The sequence below is a fragment of the Bos mutus genome, chromosome 9 (genome assembly GCF_027580195.1).
Source record: "Bos mutus isolate GX-2022 chromosome 9, NWIPB_WYAK_1.1, whole genome shotgun sequence".
Lineage (NCBI taxonomy): Eukaryota > Metazoa > Chordata > Mammalia > Artiodactyla > Bovidae > Bos > Bos mutus.
In genome coordinates, this window is record NC_091625.1 from 86,600,154 (window position 1) to 86,617,828 (window position 17,675).

Genomic DNA, 17,675 nt, shown 5'->3' on the forward strand with positions numbered 1-17,675 from the left:
TCTATCTCTTTGCATGGATCATTGAGGAAGGCTTTCTTATTTCTCCTTGCTATTCTTTGGAACTCTGCCTTCAAATAGATATATCTTTCCTTTTCACTTTGCCTTTCATTTCTCTTTTCTCAGTTATTTGTAAGGCCTCCTCAGACAATTTAAGTCTGAATTTGGCAATAAAGAGTTTATGATCTGAGCCACAGTCAGTTCCCCCTCTTGTTTTTGCTGACTCTATAGAGTTTCTCCATCTTTGGCTGCAAAGAAACAATCAAACTGATTTCAGTATTGACCATCTAGTGATGTCCATGTGTAGAGCTGTCTCCTGTGTTGTTAGAAGAGGGTGTCTGCTATGACTAGTGCGTTCTCTTGTCAAAACTCTGTTAGCCTTTGATCTGCTTCCTATTTTACTCCAAGGTCAAACTTGCCTGTTACTCCAGGTATCTCCTGACCTCCTACTTTTGCATTCCAGTCCCTTATGATGACAAGGACATCTTTTTTTGATGTTAGTTGTAGAAAGTCTTGTAGGTCTTCATAGAACCGTTCAACTTCAGCTTCTTCGGCATTAGTGGTTGGGGCATAGACTTGGATTACTGTAAAAATGGTTTGCCTTGGAAACAAGAGATCATTCTGTCATTTTTGAGATTACACCCAAGTACTACATTTCGGACTCTTGTTGAATATGATGGCTACTCTATTTCTTCTAAGGAATTCTTGCTCACAGTAGTAGATACAATACTCACCTAAACCGAATTCACCCATTCCCGTCCATTTTAGTTCACTAATTTCTAAAATATCAATGTTCATTCTTGCCATCCTGTTTGACCACTTTCAATTTACCTTGATTCATACACCTAACATTCCAAATTCCTAAGCAATATTGTTCTTTACAGCATCTGACTTGACTTCCTATCACCAGTCACATCCACAACTCGGCATTGTTTTTGCTTTGGCTCAGCCTCTTCATTCTGGAGCTACTTTTCTGCTCTTCTCCAGAAGCATACTGGGTACCTACTGACCTCAGGAGTTCATCTTTCAGTGTCATATCTTTTTTCCTTTTCATACTGTTCATGGGATTCTCAAGGTAAGAATACTTAAGTGGTTTGCCATTCCCTTCTCCACTGGATCATGGTTTGTCAGAACTCTCCACCACGACCTGTCCATTTTGGCTGGCCCTACATGGCATAGCTCATAGTTTCACTTGCCATGTGGTGTGGCCAAAAAAAAAAAAAGAAAAAAAGGATGAACCCGAGTAAAAGGTACATAGAAGTTCTCTGCATTATTTTTTTTTTCTGTAAATTTGAAATTCTCTGAAAATAACAAGTTTATGGAATATGTTAAACCCTTTTATTCTGGCATAAACTTTCTATTATTTGTTCAAACTCTAATGATAATCTAATGTTCTTTCCCTTGTAAATCACTTACTTTTGCTGCCAGGTGTTCAAAAGATTTTTCTTTTAAGTCCATAATTTTCTTAGAGTTTGTCTCCGTGTTGACTGTTCTGGGTCAGAATTCTCAGGTAACACAGTATGTTCATTAAACTGTGCATTTTTAACTTTTTTAATTCAGTAAAGTTTTCTTGAATTATAGTCTTTAATATTTGTTCCTTCAGACTAGTGATGCTAATACAGATTTTAAAACAGATAAGGAATCTGAAAAGCACTACTACATAAAATGATGTTAGTAATAAAAACGTAATTATTAACTATCCATTTCAAAATTGATGATCTACTACATGAAAGGTGTATCTATTCCACAAAAATAAGAAACGGGAAAAAAAGCCTAGTAGGTGAAATAATCATGTACTGAATAACTGTTCCCAAATGATTCCATATTGCTAGTAAAAGAGAAAAGGAGTACATTTTAGAGTGTTCAATTTCTGCCCAGGTTTATTTTATCCTATAATTACTATTTTATTATTTAATCTCAGTACTAGAGATATACAAAGCATTATTCTTTATAATACTTAAAATTCAGTCCAAGAAACTTTAAAACTGAGATAAGTATTCAGATCAGTTCAGTCGCTCAGTCGTGTCCGACTCTTTGCGACCCCATGAGTCGCAGCACGCCAGGCCTCCCTGTCCATCACCAACTCCCGGAGTTCACTCAGACTCACGTCCATCGAGTCAGTGACGCCATCCAGCCATCTCATCCTCTGTCATCCCCTTCTCCTCCTGCCCCCAGTCCCTCCCAGCATCAGAGTCTTTTCCAATGAGTCAACTCTTCACATGAGGTGGCCAAAGTACTGGAGTTTCAGCTTTAGCATCATTCTTTCCAAAGAAATCCCAGGGCTGATCTCCTTCAGAATGGACTGGTTGGATCTCCCTGCAGTCCAAGGGACTCTCAAGAGTCTTCTCCAACACCACAGTTCAAAAGCATCAATTCTTTGGCGCTCAGCTTTCTTCACAGTCCAACTCTCACATCTATACATGACTACTGGAAAAATCATAGCCTTGACTAGATGGACCTTTGTTGACAAAGTAATGTCTCTGCTTTTGAATATGCTATCTAGGTTGGTCATAACTTTCCTTCCAAGGAGTAAGTGTCTTTTAATTTCATGGCTGATAAGTACAAGCAACTGAAATCCAATTAATATAAACTAGATACCCATTTCCCATGTGTTTAAAATGCATTTGACACTACACTGACAGTAGAACCAAATTGTTTCCTTTCATATGTGTTATAATGTCCTATCAAATTTAACCCAGAAAAGAACTCTGAGCTAAATTTCTAATATTTTAATACTATCAAAAAGTCAGGAATAAATTCACAATGAGTATGTATTGAACACCCTGCTGAGTAACTATTTGAACAAAGTAATTACTTTACCATTTCTAGTAGAATAGCTTGAGTTTTGGCCTCTTTTTCAGCCTTTATTTCTTCTACTTCTTCAGCTGATCTCCCTTTGAAATCATCAATTTCTTCATCTGCTCCAATTCGACCACTCTGTAAGGCAGAAGTTACTCATATATATATATATATAAATCTTAGAAACATGAGACATTATGCTTTATTCTTAGTTCCATCAACTTTGTTAAAAGATTTGTTTCACAAATGTGAAACAAACTTATAAATCTCTGAAAACTGATTTAAGCTAATTCATTAATATGGGCTAAACTAGGCTTCTAATTTATTTTTAAATCAAAATAAACATTTATATAAGAACTATCTGGTACCCAAGTAAATGCTCAACACAGAAGATAAATGATCTTAGAAATTAACGATTAAACCCTAACTATAGAGATAAATTTAGCTTTGAGGAAGTCTCATTAAGCAGAAATTTACACCTTAAAAGATCTGAGGGGAAGTCTCCACTATGCCACAGAAATTTCTGCATTCCAGCCTGGCTCAAAAGTGTCCCCAGTTGAAAAGTTCCCTCACAAGCCGACAATGTAATTTAGTCTTAAAGCTATACTCCTATCTAGAGTTAAGAGGTAAGAAAAATATTTCCCCAAGGTATTTGTATCCAGAGCTAAGACTGTTCTGGTGGAACAGAAACTAAATAAAGAATATTAGGGAAAAGATAGGTAGAAAAATGAGTGTCTCTATGGAAGAGAAAAAGAACTGCAAACTTTGCTTAGTATTACTGATCAAGCAAGATAATCATTCTGGAGAAATAAGTTTTAAAAAGGTAAAAAGCAAAATCCGTGTAAAACGTTAATACGTATGTACATTCAATCATAAGAAGACTCGACTCACATCTAGTTGTTCCCTTGTAGGTTCTGGTGATCGATCAGGAATTAATAAATCAGGAGGATCATCAAATGGATCATCTAAAATCACTGTATGATTTATCCTTACAAAATAAATCCAAGTCAAATGTTACATTCATATTATTTCAGAATCCATGCTTCACTATTTATAAAAATTATAACAAATATCTTAAGTATCCCTAATGCCAAAAAAAAAAAATCCACAAACTCTTAAATTTTATTGTACAAGGGTATTACTAGGATATACTTTGACAGTTAGTGTCATTGCTTTTGATTGCTTGATATTATATATTAATTCTCTGCATTATGCTAAGATATAACATGAATAGCTATATCTTAGTAATCTTGTCATCTCTCTCAATAATCTGAATTTCTTTAAAAACCTAAAGAATTAGTAATTCCTCCCAAGATAAGCAATTATAATCAGTAGGGTAACGGTCTTCTCTATTATAAAGATTCTTCAGATCAGATCAGATCAGTCGCTCAGTCATGTCCGACTCTTTGTGACCCCATGAATCGCAGCACGCCAGGCCTCCCTGTCCATCACCAGCTCCTGGAGTTCACTCAGACTCACGTCCATAGAGTCAATGATGCCATCCAGCCATCTCATCCTCTGTCATCCCCTTCTCCTCTTGCCCCCAGTCCCTCCCAGCATCAGAGTCTTTTCCAATGAGTCAACTCTTCGCATGAGGTAGCCAAAGTACTGGAGTTTCAGCTTTAGCATCATTCCTTCCAAAGAAATCCCAGGGCTGATCTCCTTCAGAATGGACTGGTTGGATCTCCTTGCAGTCCAAGGGACTCTCAAGAGTCTTCTCCAACACCACAGTTCAAAACCATCAATTCTTCGGCGCTCAGCCTTCTTCACAGTCCAACTCTCACATCCATACATGACCACAGGAAAAACCATAGCCTTGACTAGATGGACCTTTAGTTGGCAAAGTAATGTCTCTGCTTTTGAATATGCTATCTAGGTTGGTCATAACTTTCCTTCCAAGGAGTAAGCGTCTTTTAATTTCATGGCTTGCAGTCACCATCTGCAGTGATTTTGGAGCCCCCAAAAATAAAGTCTGACACTGTTTCCCCATCTATTTCCCATGAAGTGATGGGACCAGATGCCATGATCTTCGTTTTCTGAATGAGCTTTAAGCCAACTTTTTCACTCTTGTCTTTCACCTTCATCAAGAAGCTTTTGAGTTCCTCTTCACTTTCTGCCATAAGGGTGGTGTCATCTGCATATCTGAGGTTATTGATATTTCTTCCGGCAATCTTGATTCCAGCTTGTGTTTCTTCCAGTCCAGCGTTTCTCATGATGTACTCTGCATAGAAGTTAAATAAGCAGGGTGACAATATACAGCCTTGACGTACTCCTTTTCCTATTTGGAACCAGTCTGTTGTTACATGTCCAGTTCTAACTGTTGCTTCCTGACCTGCATACAGATTTCTCAAGATGCAGATCAGGTGGTCTGGTATTCCCATCTCTTTCAGAATTTTCCACAGTTTATTCTGATCCACACAGTTAAAGGCTTTGGAATAGTCAATAAAGCAAAAATAGATGTTTTTCTGGAACTCTCTTGCTTTTTCCATGATCCAGCAGATGTTGGCAATTTGATCTCTGGTTCCTCTGCCTTTTCTAAAACCAGCTTGAACATCAGGAAGTTCACGGTTCACATATTGCTGAAGCCTGGCTTGGAGAATTTTGAGCATTACTCCACTAGCGTGTGAGATGAGTGCAACTGTGTGGTAGTTTGAGCATTCTTTGGCATTGCTTTTCTTTGGGATTGGAATGAAAACTGACCTTTTCCAGTCCTGTGGCCACTGCTGAGTTTTCCAAATTTGCTGGCATATTGAGTGCAGCACTTTTACAGCATCATCTTTCAGGATTTGGAATAGCTCCACTGGAATTCCATCACCTCCACTAGCTTTGTTCGTAGTGATGCTTTCTAAGGCCCACTTGACTTCACATTCCAGGATGTCTGGCTCTAGGTCAGTGATCACACCATCGTGATTATCTGGGTCGTGAAGATCTTTTTTGTACAGTTCTTCTGTGTATTCTTGCCATCTCTTCTTAATATCTTCTGCTTCTGTTAGGTCCATACCATTTCTGTCCTTTATCGAGCCCATCTTTGCATGAAATGTTCCTTTGGTATCTCTGATTTTCTTGAAGAGATCTCTAGTTTTTCCCATTCTGTTGTTTTCCTCTGTTTCTTTGCATTGATCGCTGAAGAAGGCTTTCTTATCTCTTCTTGCTATTCTTTGGAACTCTGCATTCAGATGTTTATATCTTTCCTTTTCTCCTTTGCTTTTCCCTTCTCTTCTTTTCATAGCTATTTGTAAGGCCTCCCCAGACAGCCATTTTGCCTTTTTGCATTTCTTTTCCATGGGGATGGTCTTGATCCCTGTCTCCTGTACAATGTTACAAACCTCATTCCATAGTTCATCAGGCACTCTTATCTATGAGATCTAGGCCCTTAAATCTATTTCTCACTTTCACTGTATAATCATAAGGGATTTGATTTAGGTCATACCTGAATGGTCTAGTGGTTTTCCCTACTTTCTTCAATTTAAGTCTGAATTTGGCAATAAGGAGTTCATGGTCTGAGCCACAGTCAGCTCCTATTAGCCTTTGCCCTGCTTCAATCTGTACTCCGAAGCCAAATTTGCCTGTTATTCCAGGTATTTCTTGACTTACTACTTTTGCATTCCAGTCCCCTATAATGAAAAGGACACCTTTTTTGGGTGTTAGTTCTAAAAGATCTTGTAGGTCTTCATAGAACCGTTCAACTTCAGCTTCTTCAGCGTTACTGGTTGGGGCAGACTTGGATTATTGTGATATTGAATGGTTTGCCTTGGAAACGAACAGAGATCATTCTGTCGTTTTTGAGATTGCATCCAAGTACTGCATTTTGGACTCTTTTGTTGACCATGATGGCTACTCCATTTCTTCTGAGGGATTCCTGCCCACAGTAGTAGATATAATGGTCATCTGAGTTAAATTCACCCATTCCAGTCCATTTCAGTTCGCTGATTCCTAGAATGTCGACATTCACTCTTGCCATCTCTTGTTTGACCACTTTCAATTTGCCTTGATTCATGGACCTGGCATTCCAGGTTCCTATGAAATATTGCTCTTTACAGCATCGGACCTTGCTTCTATCACCAGTCACATCCACAGCTGGGTATTGTTTTTGCTTTGGCTCCATCCCTTCATTCTTTCTGGAGTTATTTCTCCACTGATCTCCAGTAGCGTACTGGGCACCTACTGACCTGGGGAGTTCCTCTTTCAGTATCCTATCATTTTGCCTTTTCATACTGTTCATGGGGTTCTCAAGGCAAGAATACTGAAGTGGTTTGCCATTCCCTTTTCCAGTGGACCACATTCTGTCAGATCTCTCCATCATGACCCGCCCATCTTGGTTGCCCCCCGGGCATGGCTTAGTTTCATTGAGTTAGACAAGGCTGTGGTCCTCGTGTGATTAGATTGACTAGTTTTCTGTGAGTATGGTTTCAATGTGTCTGCCCTCTGATGCCCTCTTGCAACACCTACCATCTTACTTGGGTTTCTCTTACCTTGGGCGTGGGGTATCTCTTCACGGCTGCTCCAGCAAAGCACAGCCAATGCTTCTTACCTTGGATGAGGGGTATCTCCTCACTGCCACCCTTCCTGACCTTCAACGTGGGATAGCTCCTCTAGGCCCTCCTGTGCCCACGCAGTCTCCAATTAATTCACATTTTAGAATTATCCAAAAACCAGTCCTATGTATGCCATCCCCATTATCTGGCAAACATCACATATTAAAACACTGTAGTACATTCTAATAATAAATAGTAACCATACCTGATATCTTGATATGGTACAAAGTCCTTATCAACAAAGGTCTCGTTAATTTTCTTAATTATGTCCATGCCTTCTGTCACCTCACCAAACACTGTATGAACACCATCAAGGTAATCCAGATTCTCTCCTGTTGTAATAAGAAACTATATAAAAAAGACATTTAATAAATACAAATATATACGTGTGTGTGTGTATATATATATATATATATATAATTCAAACTGCTGTTAGTTACAAGAGACTCTACATTAACTGCATTTAGTACTTGTTACTGGTATTTCTCACCCACCTGTTACTACTACTAAATGAAAGGCACAAAGTTTATACATAAAATATCAATAAATACACAGATGCTTAATTGTTTAAAATACTTGAACAAACCAAATCTCAAGTTTTTTCACACGTAAACTCTGAGGAAAAAAAGCATCTACTCCAATGGGAATGTTGTGACAGTGAATGAAACGTACTCAACATGACCTGTTTTGAAAGAAGGAATAAATACTGCAAGGACAGGCCTTTGTGTCTCTGAACAGTGATGATCTATGAATTGTGGGATTATAGGTAATGTTATTTTCTTCTTTGTACTTTCCTGTATTTTCTAAATTTCTCCCAAAGGATATGCCTTACATTCAAAAGAACAAAATAATAAGGATCTTTTTTAACACAGGAGAAAACAGTGTCATTTTTCAATTCTAACAAATATCTTTGGTTGAAAGTCTTTCCTTACTAGATAGTTCAAAAAGATAATTTCGTGGGTGCCTTCCAGCAAAACTCATCTCCTCACGCACTTCCTAACCTGAGATCCATGCTGATCACTGCCATTGTTCACCATGGACACAGTGCCCTTCTTCTTGTGCTTAATTCTTGGCACTTTTTCAGCCTCGAAGAAGCTTGCTTGATCACCATACAGTTGACTAAAAATACATATAATAAGGTTATAAAATATAAGTACACTCAACATGAAATACAGACATACTAAGATTATATATATAGGGCACTAGAGTTAGCATATAAGGTTACCATTTCTTTATAGAAATGGTACCAGTATTCAAAAATACTCCTTTTTTTTTTGCTATAGACATTTATGGAACTTGGAAAAAATCTATATTTGAACCATATTTTAAAATGCAGATTAAAATATACTACTTAACATTTTTAAGAATTTCTATTTTTTATCCATTTGAAAATAAAGAAACTTACCCAAAAACTGATTCTCCTCCACGTCCAGTCCCTGTAGGATCACCAGTCTGTATGATAAAATCCCTCTGTAATATATAGGAGACTTCATTAATTCAGAGTTTGTTAGATGGTTCCAGTAACAAAGAACATGACTAATATCTACCAACTCACCTGGACATTGTGAATAAGGCAATAATTGTAATATTTTATTTTGCACAACTTCAGGAAATTCAAGCAAGCTGAAAAAAAGTAAATACTAAATTTACCACAGCAGTTCACAAACACATTTTCAATCAAGTAAAGGCACAGTTAGTATAATTTAATTTCTAAGCCACCATATAAAAACCTCCCCAAATGGTCAAATGTCCAAAGCCATTTAAAAAATATAAGTAAGCTTCCCTCATAGCTTAGTCGGTAAAGAATCTGCCTGCAATGCAGGAGACTGGGGTTTGACTCCTGGGTCAGGAAGATCCCCTGGCAAAAGAAATGGCAACCCATTCCCCTATTCTTGCCTGGAGAATCCCATGGACAGAGGAGGCTGGCAGACTACAGTCCATGAGATCGCAAGAGTCAGACACCACTTAGCAACTAAACCACCACCAAGCCTAGAAAAATGCAATATATTTTAAGTTATCTTTTATTCTCTTTTTCTTTGGATTTTTTGGGCATCTGAGCTATACAGGAAATTAAAACTTATCTGGGATAAGCAATCATCTATTTTTTTTCTATTTTGTAATTTATTTTTAATTGAAGGATAATTGCTTTACAATATTATGTTGGTTTCTGCCATATATCAGCATGAATCAGCCATAGGTGTACATATATCCCCTCCCTCTTGAAACTCCCTCCCACCTCCCTTCCCAACCCACCCCTCTAGGTTGTCACAGAGCACCAGTTTGAGCTCTCTGAGTCATCAGCAATCATCTATTGATGAATTGATTTTGTTAAGAGAAAAAAAAAAATTAAAGAGGACACTGTGACGGGAAAGGATCTAGCAGAGCATCTGAAAATGGGTGCAGCGTATTTACACTAGAGAAAACAAAGTATCCAGGATCAACTGTTTCACAATGATTCAACAGCCCTTCCCGAAGATCCATACACTCACCATGTACCTCTGGAGAAGGGAATTGTTACCCTACGCCAGGGGACCTTCCAAACCCTGGACTGAATCCAAGTCTCCTGTACTGCAAGTATATTCTTTACCGTCGGAGCCACCAGGGAAGCCCCAAGAATACTGGAGGGGTAGCCATTCCCTTCACAAATATCCATACACTAAACATGTACCACCTTTTTAAAATAAATTCACTCATTTATCCAATAAACCCTGAGTATCCTCTAGGCATTTGGCACTCTGTTAGGTCAAATGCCAGTAAATCTCTGCTGTTAACAAGTTCGTAGCCTCGGTGTAGAGGAACATTCTAGCAAGTTCTCAAGGCACTAAGCTAGAAAACAGACAGACAGAAAGATACATGAAGGATCCCTACCCCTCAAGAAGCTTATACTAAATGAGGGTCCTTACACCTGAACTCAGTTATAATACTGAGCATACCTGATAATACCATTGGTGCACTTAAATAGTACAATTTTGTTAATAAATATGCCACAAGAGTTGAAAAGAGAGACTGTTTCTGGCTGGGGAAAAGAGAAGACCTCCTGGAGGCTGAAACTGAACATTAAAAAAACTGGACTGACAGAGAGTAGAGAGGGGCCATTTCAAGGTGGGAAGACATTGTGAAACAGCCTACCGTCCTCCAGAGGATCTTCCAGACCCAGAAATTGAACCTGTGTCTCTTGAGTACCATGCACTGTGGGCAGATTCTTTACCACTACGCCACCTGGGAAGCCCCATTTAAGAGCTATATCAACCAACACAATACATGGTCTTTGTTTGAATCCCATTTCAAATGATGAAATATTCTTTTAAATGTTTATGAGACAACAGATAAACATGAATGTTACTAAGGAATTATTGGGGCTCCCCTGGTGGCTCAATGATAAAGAATCTGCCTGCAAATGTAGAAGACACAGGTTCAATCTTTGGATTGGGAGGATATCCTGGAGAAGGAAATGGCAACCCACTTCATGCCTGGTAAATCCCATGGACAGAGGAGCCTGGCAGGCTTACAACCCATTGGGTCACAAAAGAGTCAGACAGGACTGAGCAACTAAACAACAAAGAGAAATTATTGCTTATTTCTCTAGACGTGACCATGGCTTGTGGTTATTTTTTTTTTTAAATATCTTTTGTTGTTCAGTCACTTAGTCGTGTTCAACTTTGAGACCCCATGGACTGCAGCATGCCAGGCTTCCCTATCCTTCACCATCTCCCAGAACTTGCTCAAACTCATGTCCATTGAGTTAGTGATGCCATCCAACCATCTCATCCTCTGTCATTCCCTTCTCCTCCTGCCTTCAATCTTTTCCAGCATCAGGGTCGGCTCTTCACATCAGCTGGCCAAAGTACTGGAGCTTCAGCTTCAGCATCAGTCCTTCCAATGAGTATACAGAGTTGATTTCCTTTAGGATGGACTGGTTGGATCTCCTTGTAGTCCAAGGGACTCTCAAGAGTCTTTTCCAACACTACAGTTCAAAAGCATCAATTCTTCACGGCTCAGCATTCCTTATGGTCCAACTCTCACATCCATACGTGACTGCTGGAAAAACCATAGCTTTGACTATACAGACCTTTGTCAACAAAGTAATGTCTCTGCTTTTTAATATGATGCCTAGGTTTGTCACAGCTTTTCTTCCAAGGAGCAAGCACCTTTTAATTAACTACAGATTAAATAAATGTCATGTGTTAGTGACTCAGTCATGTCCGACTCTTTGCCACCCCGTGGATTGTAGCCTGCTAGGTTCCTCTGTCCATGGAATTTCTCCACGCAAGAATACTGGAGTGGGTTGCCATTTCCTTCTCCAGGGGCTCTTCCCAACCCAGGGATCAAACCCAGGTCTCCAGCATTGCAGGTGGATTCTTTACCATCTGAGCCACCAGGGAAGCCCTTTAATGTCATGTAAAGGAATTTCCTGTCAGTGCAGTGGTTAGGACTCAGCACTTTCACTGCCACGGCCTGAGGTTCAACCCTTGGTCAGAGAAGTAAGATCCCACAGGCTGCATGGCGCAGCCAAAAACAAACAAAAAATTCAGCAGATGTGGCAATATAAATGAAACACACATTAACAACTGTTAAATGAAGCTGATGATCAACACCGGAGAGTTCATTTACATGATTCTACTTTTGTATATGCTTAAAGTTTTATATAATAAAAAGTTTTTATAAAAAGGAAAAGGGAGAGAAGGAGTGAGGAAAAAAGAAAAATAAGTCTGAATATATTTATTACAGATTGATAAGTAGTTACACATATAAGTAGATATCCAATCACAACTACATACACATTACAAATACATACAAAGAGCATGGATTTATGTTTTAAGTGTTCCAAGCTATCATTCCAGAAACACTGCAAAATCACACACAAAAAACATTCTGTTAATTCGGTGGGATAATCCTACCTCCCTTTCATTTCTCATAATTCTAGGGGAAAAGGCCCATTCCTTGCCAAATGCTGTTCCACATGGAACGTGTCAAACTCAAAAACAAAACCGAAAGGTGAAAAATACAATTCTCTATAAGACTCTGTGAAGCCCTGGATGCTGTCATCCTTAAAGCTTACCCCAGTGAAAGTGAAAGTCAGTCCTTTTCTACTCTGGGACCCCCATGGACTATACATGTCCATGGAATTTTCCAGCCCAGAATACTGGAGTGGGTTGTCTTTCCTTTCTCCAGGGAATCTTCCCAATCCAGGGATCAAACCCAGGTCTGCCGCATTGCAGGCAGATTCTTTACCAGCTGAGCCACAAGAGAAGCCCAAGAATACTGGAGTGGGTAGCCTATCCCCTCTCCAGCAGATCTTCCCAACCCAGGAATTGAACCAGTCTCCTGCACTGCAGGCGGATTCTTTACCAACTGAGCTATGAGGGAAGCTCAAAGCTTACACCAATAACGTAAGGCAATCCATTATTTTCTTTAAGGCAGTTTCAGTTGAGTTTCTATCACTTGAACAAACAGTCAATATGTGAACCGTGAACTTCCTGATGTTCAAGCTGGTTTTAGAAAAGGCAGAGGAACCAGAGATCAAATTGCCAACATCTGCTGGATCATGGAAAAAGCAAGAGAGTTCCAGAAAAACATCTATTTCTGCTTTATTGACTATGCCAAAGCCTTTGACTGTGTGGATCACAATAAACTGTGGAAAATTCTGAAAGAGATGGGAATACCAGACCACCTGATCTGCCTCTTGAGAAATCTGTATGCAGGTCAGGAAGCAACAGTTAGAACTGGACATGGAACAACAGACTGGCTCCAAATAGGAAAAGGAGTACGTCAAGGCTGTATATTGTCACCCTGTTTATTTTACTTCTATGCAGAGTACATCATGAGAAACGCTGGTCTGGAAGAAGCACAAGCTGGAATCAAGATTGCCGGGAGAAATATCAATAACCTCAGATATGCAGATGACACCACCCTTATGGCAGAAAGTGAAGAGGAACTAAAAAGCCTCTTGATGAAGGTGAAAGTGGAGAGTGAAAAAGTTGGCTTAAAGCTCAACATTCAGAAAATGAAGATCATGGCATCTGGTCCCAACACTTCATGGGAAATAGATGGGGAAACAGTGGAAACAGTGTCAGACTTTATTTTTGGGGGCTCCAAAATCACTGCAGATGGTGACTGCAGCCATGAAATTAAAAGACGCTTACTCCTTGGAAGGAAAGTTATGACCAACCTAGATAGCATATTCAAAAGCAGAGACATTACTTTGCCAACAAAGGTTCGTCTAGTCAAGGCTATGATTTTTCCTGTGGTCATGTATGGATGTGAGAGTTGGACTGTGAAGAAGGCTGAGCGCTGAAGAATTGATGCTTTTGAACTGTGGTGTTGGAGAAGACTCTTGAGAGTCCCTTGGACTGCAAGGAGATCCAACCAGTCCATTCTGAAGGAGATCAGCCCTGGGATTTCTTTGGAAGGAATGATGCTAAAGCTGAAACTCCAGTACTTTGGCCACCTCATGCGAAGAGTTGACTCATTGGAAAAGACTCTGATGCTGGGAGGGATTGGGGCAGGAGGAGAAGGGGACAACAGAGGATGAGATGGCTGGATGGCATCACTGACTCGATGGACGTGAGTCTGAGTGAACTCCGGGAGTTGGTGATGGACAGGGAGGCCTGGCGTGCTGCAACTCATGGGGTCGCAAAGAGTCGGACACGACTTAGCAACTGATTTGATCTAATCTGATCTGAACAAACAGTCTGAATACAACACATATTATCCATCACTTCGGTGTGTGCACCTTCAAAGTGTCAGGCACTGCACTAGGTGCTCAAGATACAGAGATAATCAAGGAATAGTCCCTGCTCTCTTAAAGTTTACATCTTGAGAGGAGACCAAGACTTGAAAATAATTCCAGGCTAACAGGAAAATGTATAACAAAATACGTACTATGTGATTTATAAAAGACCTGAGGCAGAGCAAAAGAAACCAATCTTAACTCTGCTCAGGGACACAGGGAGCTTCACAGAACAGATCATGCTTGACCTGAGAACTGATTAATAAACAGGAAGTTTGCCAAAAGGACAACAGTGGGGAGAAATGTGGGGCACAGGCATCAGTATAAGAAAGGAATAGATGTATGTTGAGAGTTGCTGGGGTGGGGGTGATAACTCAGTGCGGAAAAAAGCGCAGCACCTCAGCAGGCACTCATGGTACCATATTGTATAGTTTGTTTCATCTTCTTTGACAAACTGCATTCCTTGGGGGCAGGACCCTGATTGTAACTAAACTCTCCTGTTTAGTTACAGTTTCTCCAGTTTCTCCCCACTCTGAAACATTCTCCATATTGTTGCCTATTATCCTAAAACAAGTTTGTTACGCCTCTCTCAATCCTGCTTTCAAACCCTTCAAAGACTGTGGTTTTCAGTAGGGCACACAAGGCTATTCAGGACCAAACCTAACCTACAAAACGTATATGACCAGATTCACGGTCTGCCATTACACTGTCAAGCCACGCCGATCTACTTGCCGTTTCCAGAAAATTCCAAGCAAACAAGAACACCCTCACTCCCATTTTTAAGAGAGCGAGTTCAAGTGCTCTGCATTCTTCTTTAGCTCTGCTTCTCCCCACCCCCAGCCAGGAAGAATTACTCCCTCCTCTGGTTTCCATGGCAACTTACACATTCTTCCACTACATCGCTTAAGAAATTAAATGGTTTGCGGCGCCTATTTCCCCCAATGGAAAATTAGACCTTTGAGGGCAAGACGCCCATCCCACGGCTTGGCACAAAGTCTCGCGTAGTGGGCGATCAACGAGTGTTTGCTAAGACTGGGTGCACACCTCCGGACAGCCCTCCCTCTACCTAGGAGGGATGCCCACACTCACTGCTCCAAGCCCTTCGTCCCTGCTTTCATCAAGACTTACTGATTACACACCAAGGAATACTCGCTATGTTCCTGACTAGTAAGCCACAAAAGCTAAGGGCACTGAATATGCAGCCTGCACTACACACACACACACACACACACACACACACACACACACACATACAGGGATTTAATAACTACAAGCACCTGCCACCCGACTGGCCAGCACCAGAGGCGGAGAAAGGTTGCTCCTCAGAAACAAACTTTTCAACCAGGGCCCGCTGATAAACTGCGCGGTCGCGGGTACCATCAGCCCAGAAGCTCCAGCCAGTCCACGCCGGGGACTGGGAAGAAAAGGAAAAGCGCGGGGGGAAAAAAGAGCGCGGCCCGCCGAGAGGTGAGCAGGGCCGGGGCCTCACCGCGCGGCCGCTCCTCTGTGTACAGGTCGATGACGACGTCGCCCAAAGTGGTCTCCAGCAGAACCGCCATGGCGCCTGCTCCTCCTCGCAACAAGCCCCGGGGGTGACAGGCGCAGCCCTACGTCATCTACGCCACGCGTCACCCTCAACGCGACGCCTTTTTACGTCATCCCTCCGGCGACACCGCCCCCTCTGGGAGGCTCCTTGGGAGGGTCTGGTCCGTGGCAAGCCAAACCCTCTGTGGGTTCCCGGCCTTTTCGCGGCCCTTTTGAAAAATCTTCCAAAGGCCCTGGGGACTGGGCCGGAAGGCTGTCACTCAAAGTGCCTTCTGTGAAGGGTTCGTGCTCCATTTTGTGTCCATCTCAAAAATGACGCGGACTTTTCTTTAATGCGCCGTAGGCCCTCTGTTTCGTCGTTCGAAGGCCAGTGTGGGGCGCCACTTTCCCCCGCCGGGTTGGGACAACTACGCCGAGTTCCCTAGTCGGTCTCTTATCGCCCCGAATCAGAAATTTTAGCCCTTAAAGGTAGGATTTGCTAATCAGAAAGATGGTTAATCAGAAAGATGGTTCCTGGCTAATTGTCAAGTGAAGCGAAGTAAAAGTCACTCAGTCGTGTCCGACTCTTTGCGACCCCATGGACTATACAGTTCATGGAATTCTCCAGGCCGGAATACTGGAGTGGGCAGCCGTTTCCTTCTGCAGGGCATCTTCCCAACCCAGGGATCGAACCCAGGTCTCCCGCATTGCGGGCGGATTCCTTACCAGCTGAGCCACAAGGGAATGTCAGTTGTATCAAGGGCTGTACCTTTTACAGCAGCGGATGGTGGGTTCGTCTTTAGTACAAGTAGCTATAAAACCGTAGGTTTCAGCTCGTATCTCTACTGGTTTTTATCAATACTTTCGATGAAATAAGAGAAAACAATTTTAAGGCAAGAGGACAATTTAAGCTTATAAAGTTTTCTTTGCTCTTCGGCCTCCTCCCTTCCCTCTAATGTGCATTGTGCAGCTCCGTTGTGCATTACCCAGACCTCCTCCCCAGTGGCAGAAATACCTGCTCAAATCCTAAAGATCAGTTTTTCTCCTTCTGGTGACAGCCATGTAACTCCTTAGAAGATAACATTGCTTTCTCAGTCCTGTAAGGGGTCCCCTTAAGGTGTGCAGACATCTTTGGTGAACTTTTAAGAACAATGCAAGTGTATCATTTCCATCAGAGTTAATTTTTGGTACAGAACAGACTGGTAAGATAACCTGGGGAGACACTGGGTTGCATCTAAAGGAAGCTCTTAGCTTAAGCGCTTACCTCAGGCCAGATTTCCTTCGTGGCTCAGACGGTAAAGCGTCTGTCTACAATGCCAGAGACCCGGGTTCGAACCCTGGGTCGGGGAAGATCCCCTGGAGAAGGAAATAGCATTCCGCTCCAGTACTATTGCCTGGAAAATGCCATGGACAGAGGAGCCTGGTAGGCCCCAGTCCATGGGGTCACAAAGAGTTGGATGCGACTGAGTGACCCCACTTTAAGACCATATTAATGTGACTAGCTGTATTACTTGGAGAAGGCAATGGCACCCCACTTCAGCACTCTTGCCTGGAAAATCCCATGGATGGAGGAGCCTGGAAGGCTGCAGTCCATGGGGTCGCAAAGAGTCAGACACAACTGAGCGACTTCCCTTTCACTTTTCACTTTCATGCATTGGAGAAGGAAATGGCAGCCCACTCCAGTGTTCTTGCCTGGAGAATCCCAGGGACGGGGGAGCCTGGTGGGCTGCCTTCTATGGGGTCGCACAGAGTCGGACACGACTGAAGCAACTTAGCAGCAGTAGCAGCAGCAGCTGTATTACTTGTATTCTGCTTATTTTACAAGATTATTGCCCCTTGTATTACCAAATATGACAGAGCCATCAATAAAAATTATGATGACTAGTCAACTTGAAGTGATTGACCAAATATATAGTGCTATAAGGTCAGTGATTATAATGGAATAACTCTAGCTATGAGAAGCAGCAACAAGAGGGAACCATTTCCTGAACCATAACAGACTAGTAAGACAGGCAGTCTAGAGATTTGGGCTGCTGCTGTTGCTGCTGCTGCTGCTGCTGCTGCGTCGCTTCAGTCCTGTCCGACTCTGT

The 17,675-nt window shown here is 41.6% G+C and overlaps 1 protein-coding gene across 2 annotated transcripts in view; it reads right to left on the minus strand.

Annotated features, from left to right (window-relative positions):
- The window catches only part of PPIL4 (peptidylprolyl isomerase like 4), a 40,693-nt gene extending 25,004 nt beyond the window's left edge, over positions 1-15,689 (minus strand). Inside the window, exons 1-7 of one of the 2 annotated variants that reach the window (XM_005908059.2) lie at positions 15,551-15,689; positions 8,887-8,954; positions 8,737-8,801; positions 8,333-8,450; positions 7,537-7,679; positions 3,688-3,784; positions 2,818-2,934 (exon numbers count right to left, since the gene is read on the minus strand). In XM_005908059.2, the coding sequence (XP_005908121.1) occupies positions 2,818-2,934; positions 3,688-3,784; positions 7,537-7,679; positions 8,333-8,450; positions 8,737-8,801; positions 8,887-8,954; positions 15,551-15,620 (678 nt within the window). In that variant the 5' untranslated portion in view covers positions 15,621-15,689. Of the gene's footprint in view, positions 1-2,817; positions 2,935-3,687; positions 3,785-7,536; positions 7,680-8,332; positions 8,451-8,736; positions 8,802-8,886; positions 8,955-15,338; positions 15,475-15,550 lie in introns of those variants that run through there. The other variant, XM_070376847.1, reaches the window with a different exon arrangement.
- Positions 15,690-17,675: the final 1,986 nt, after the last annotated feature.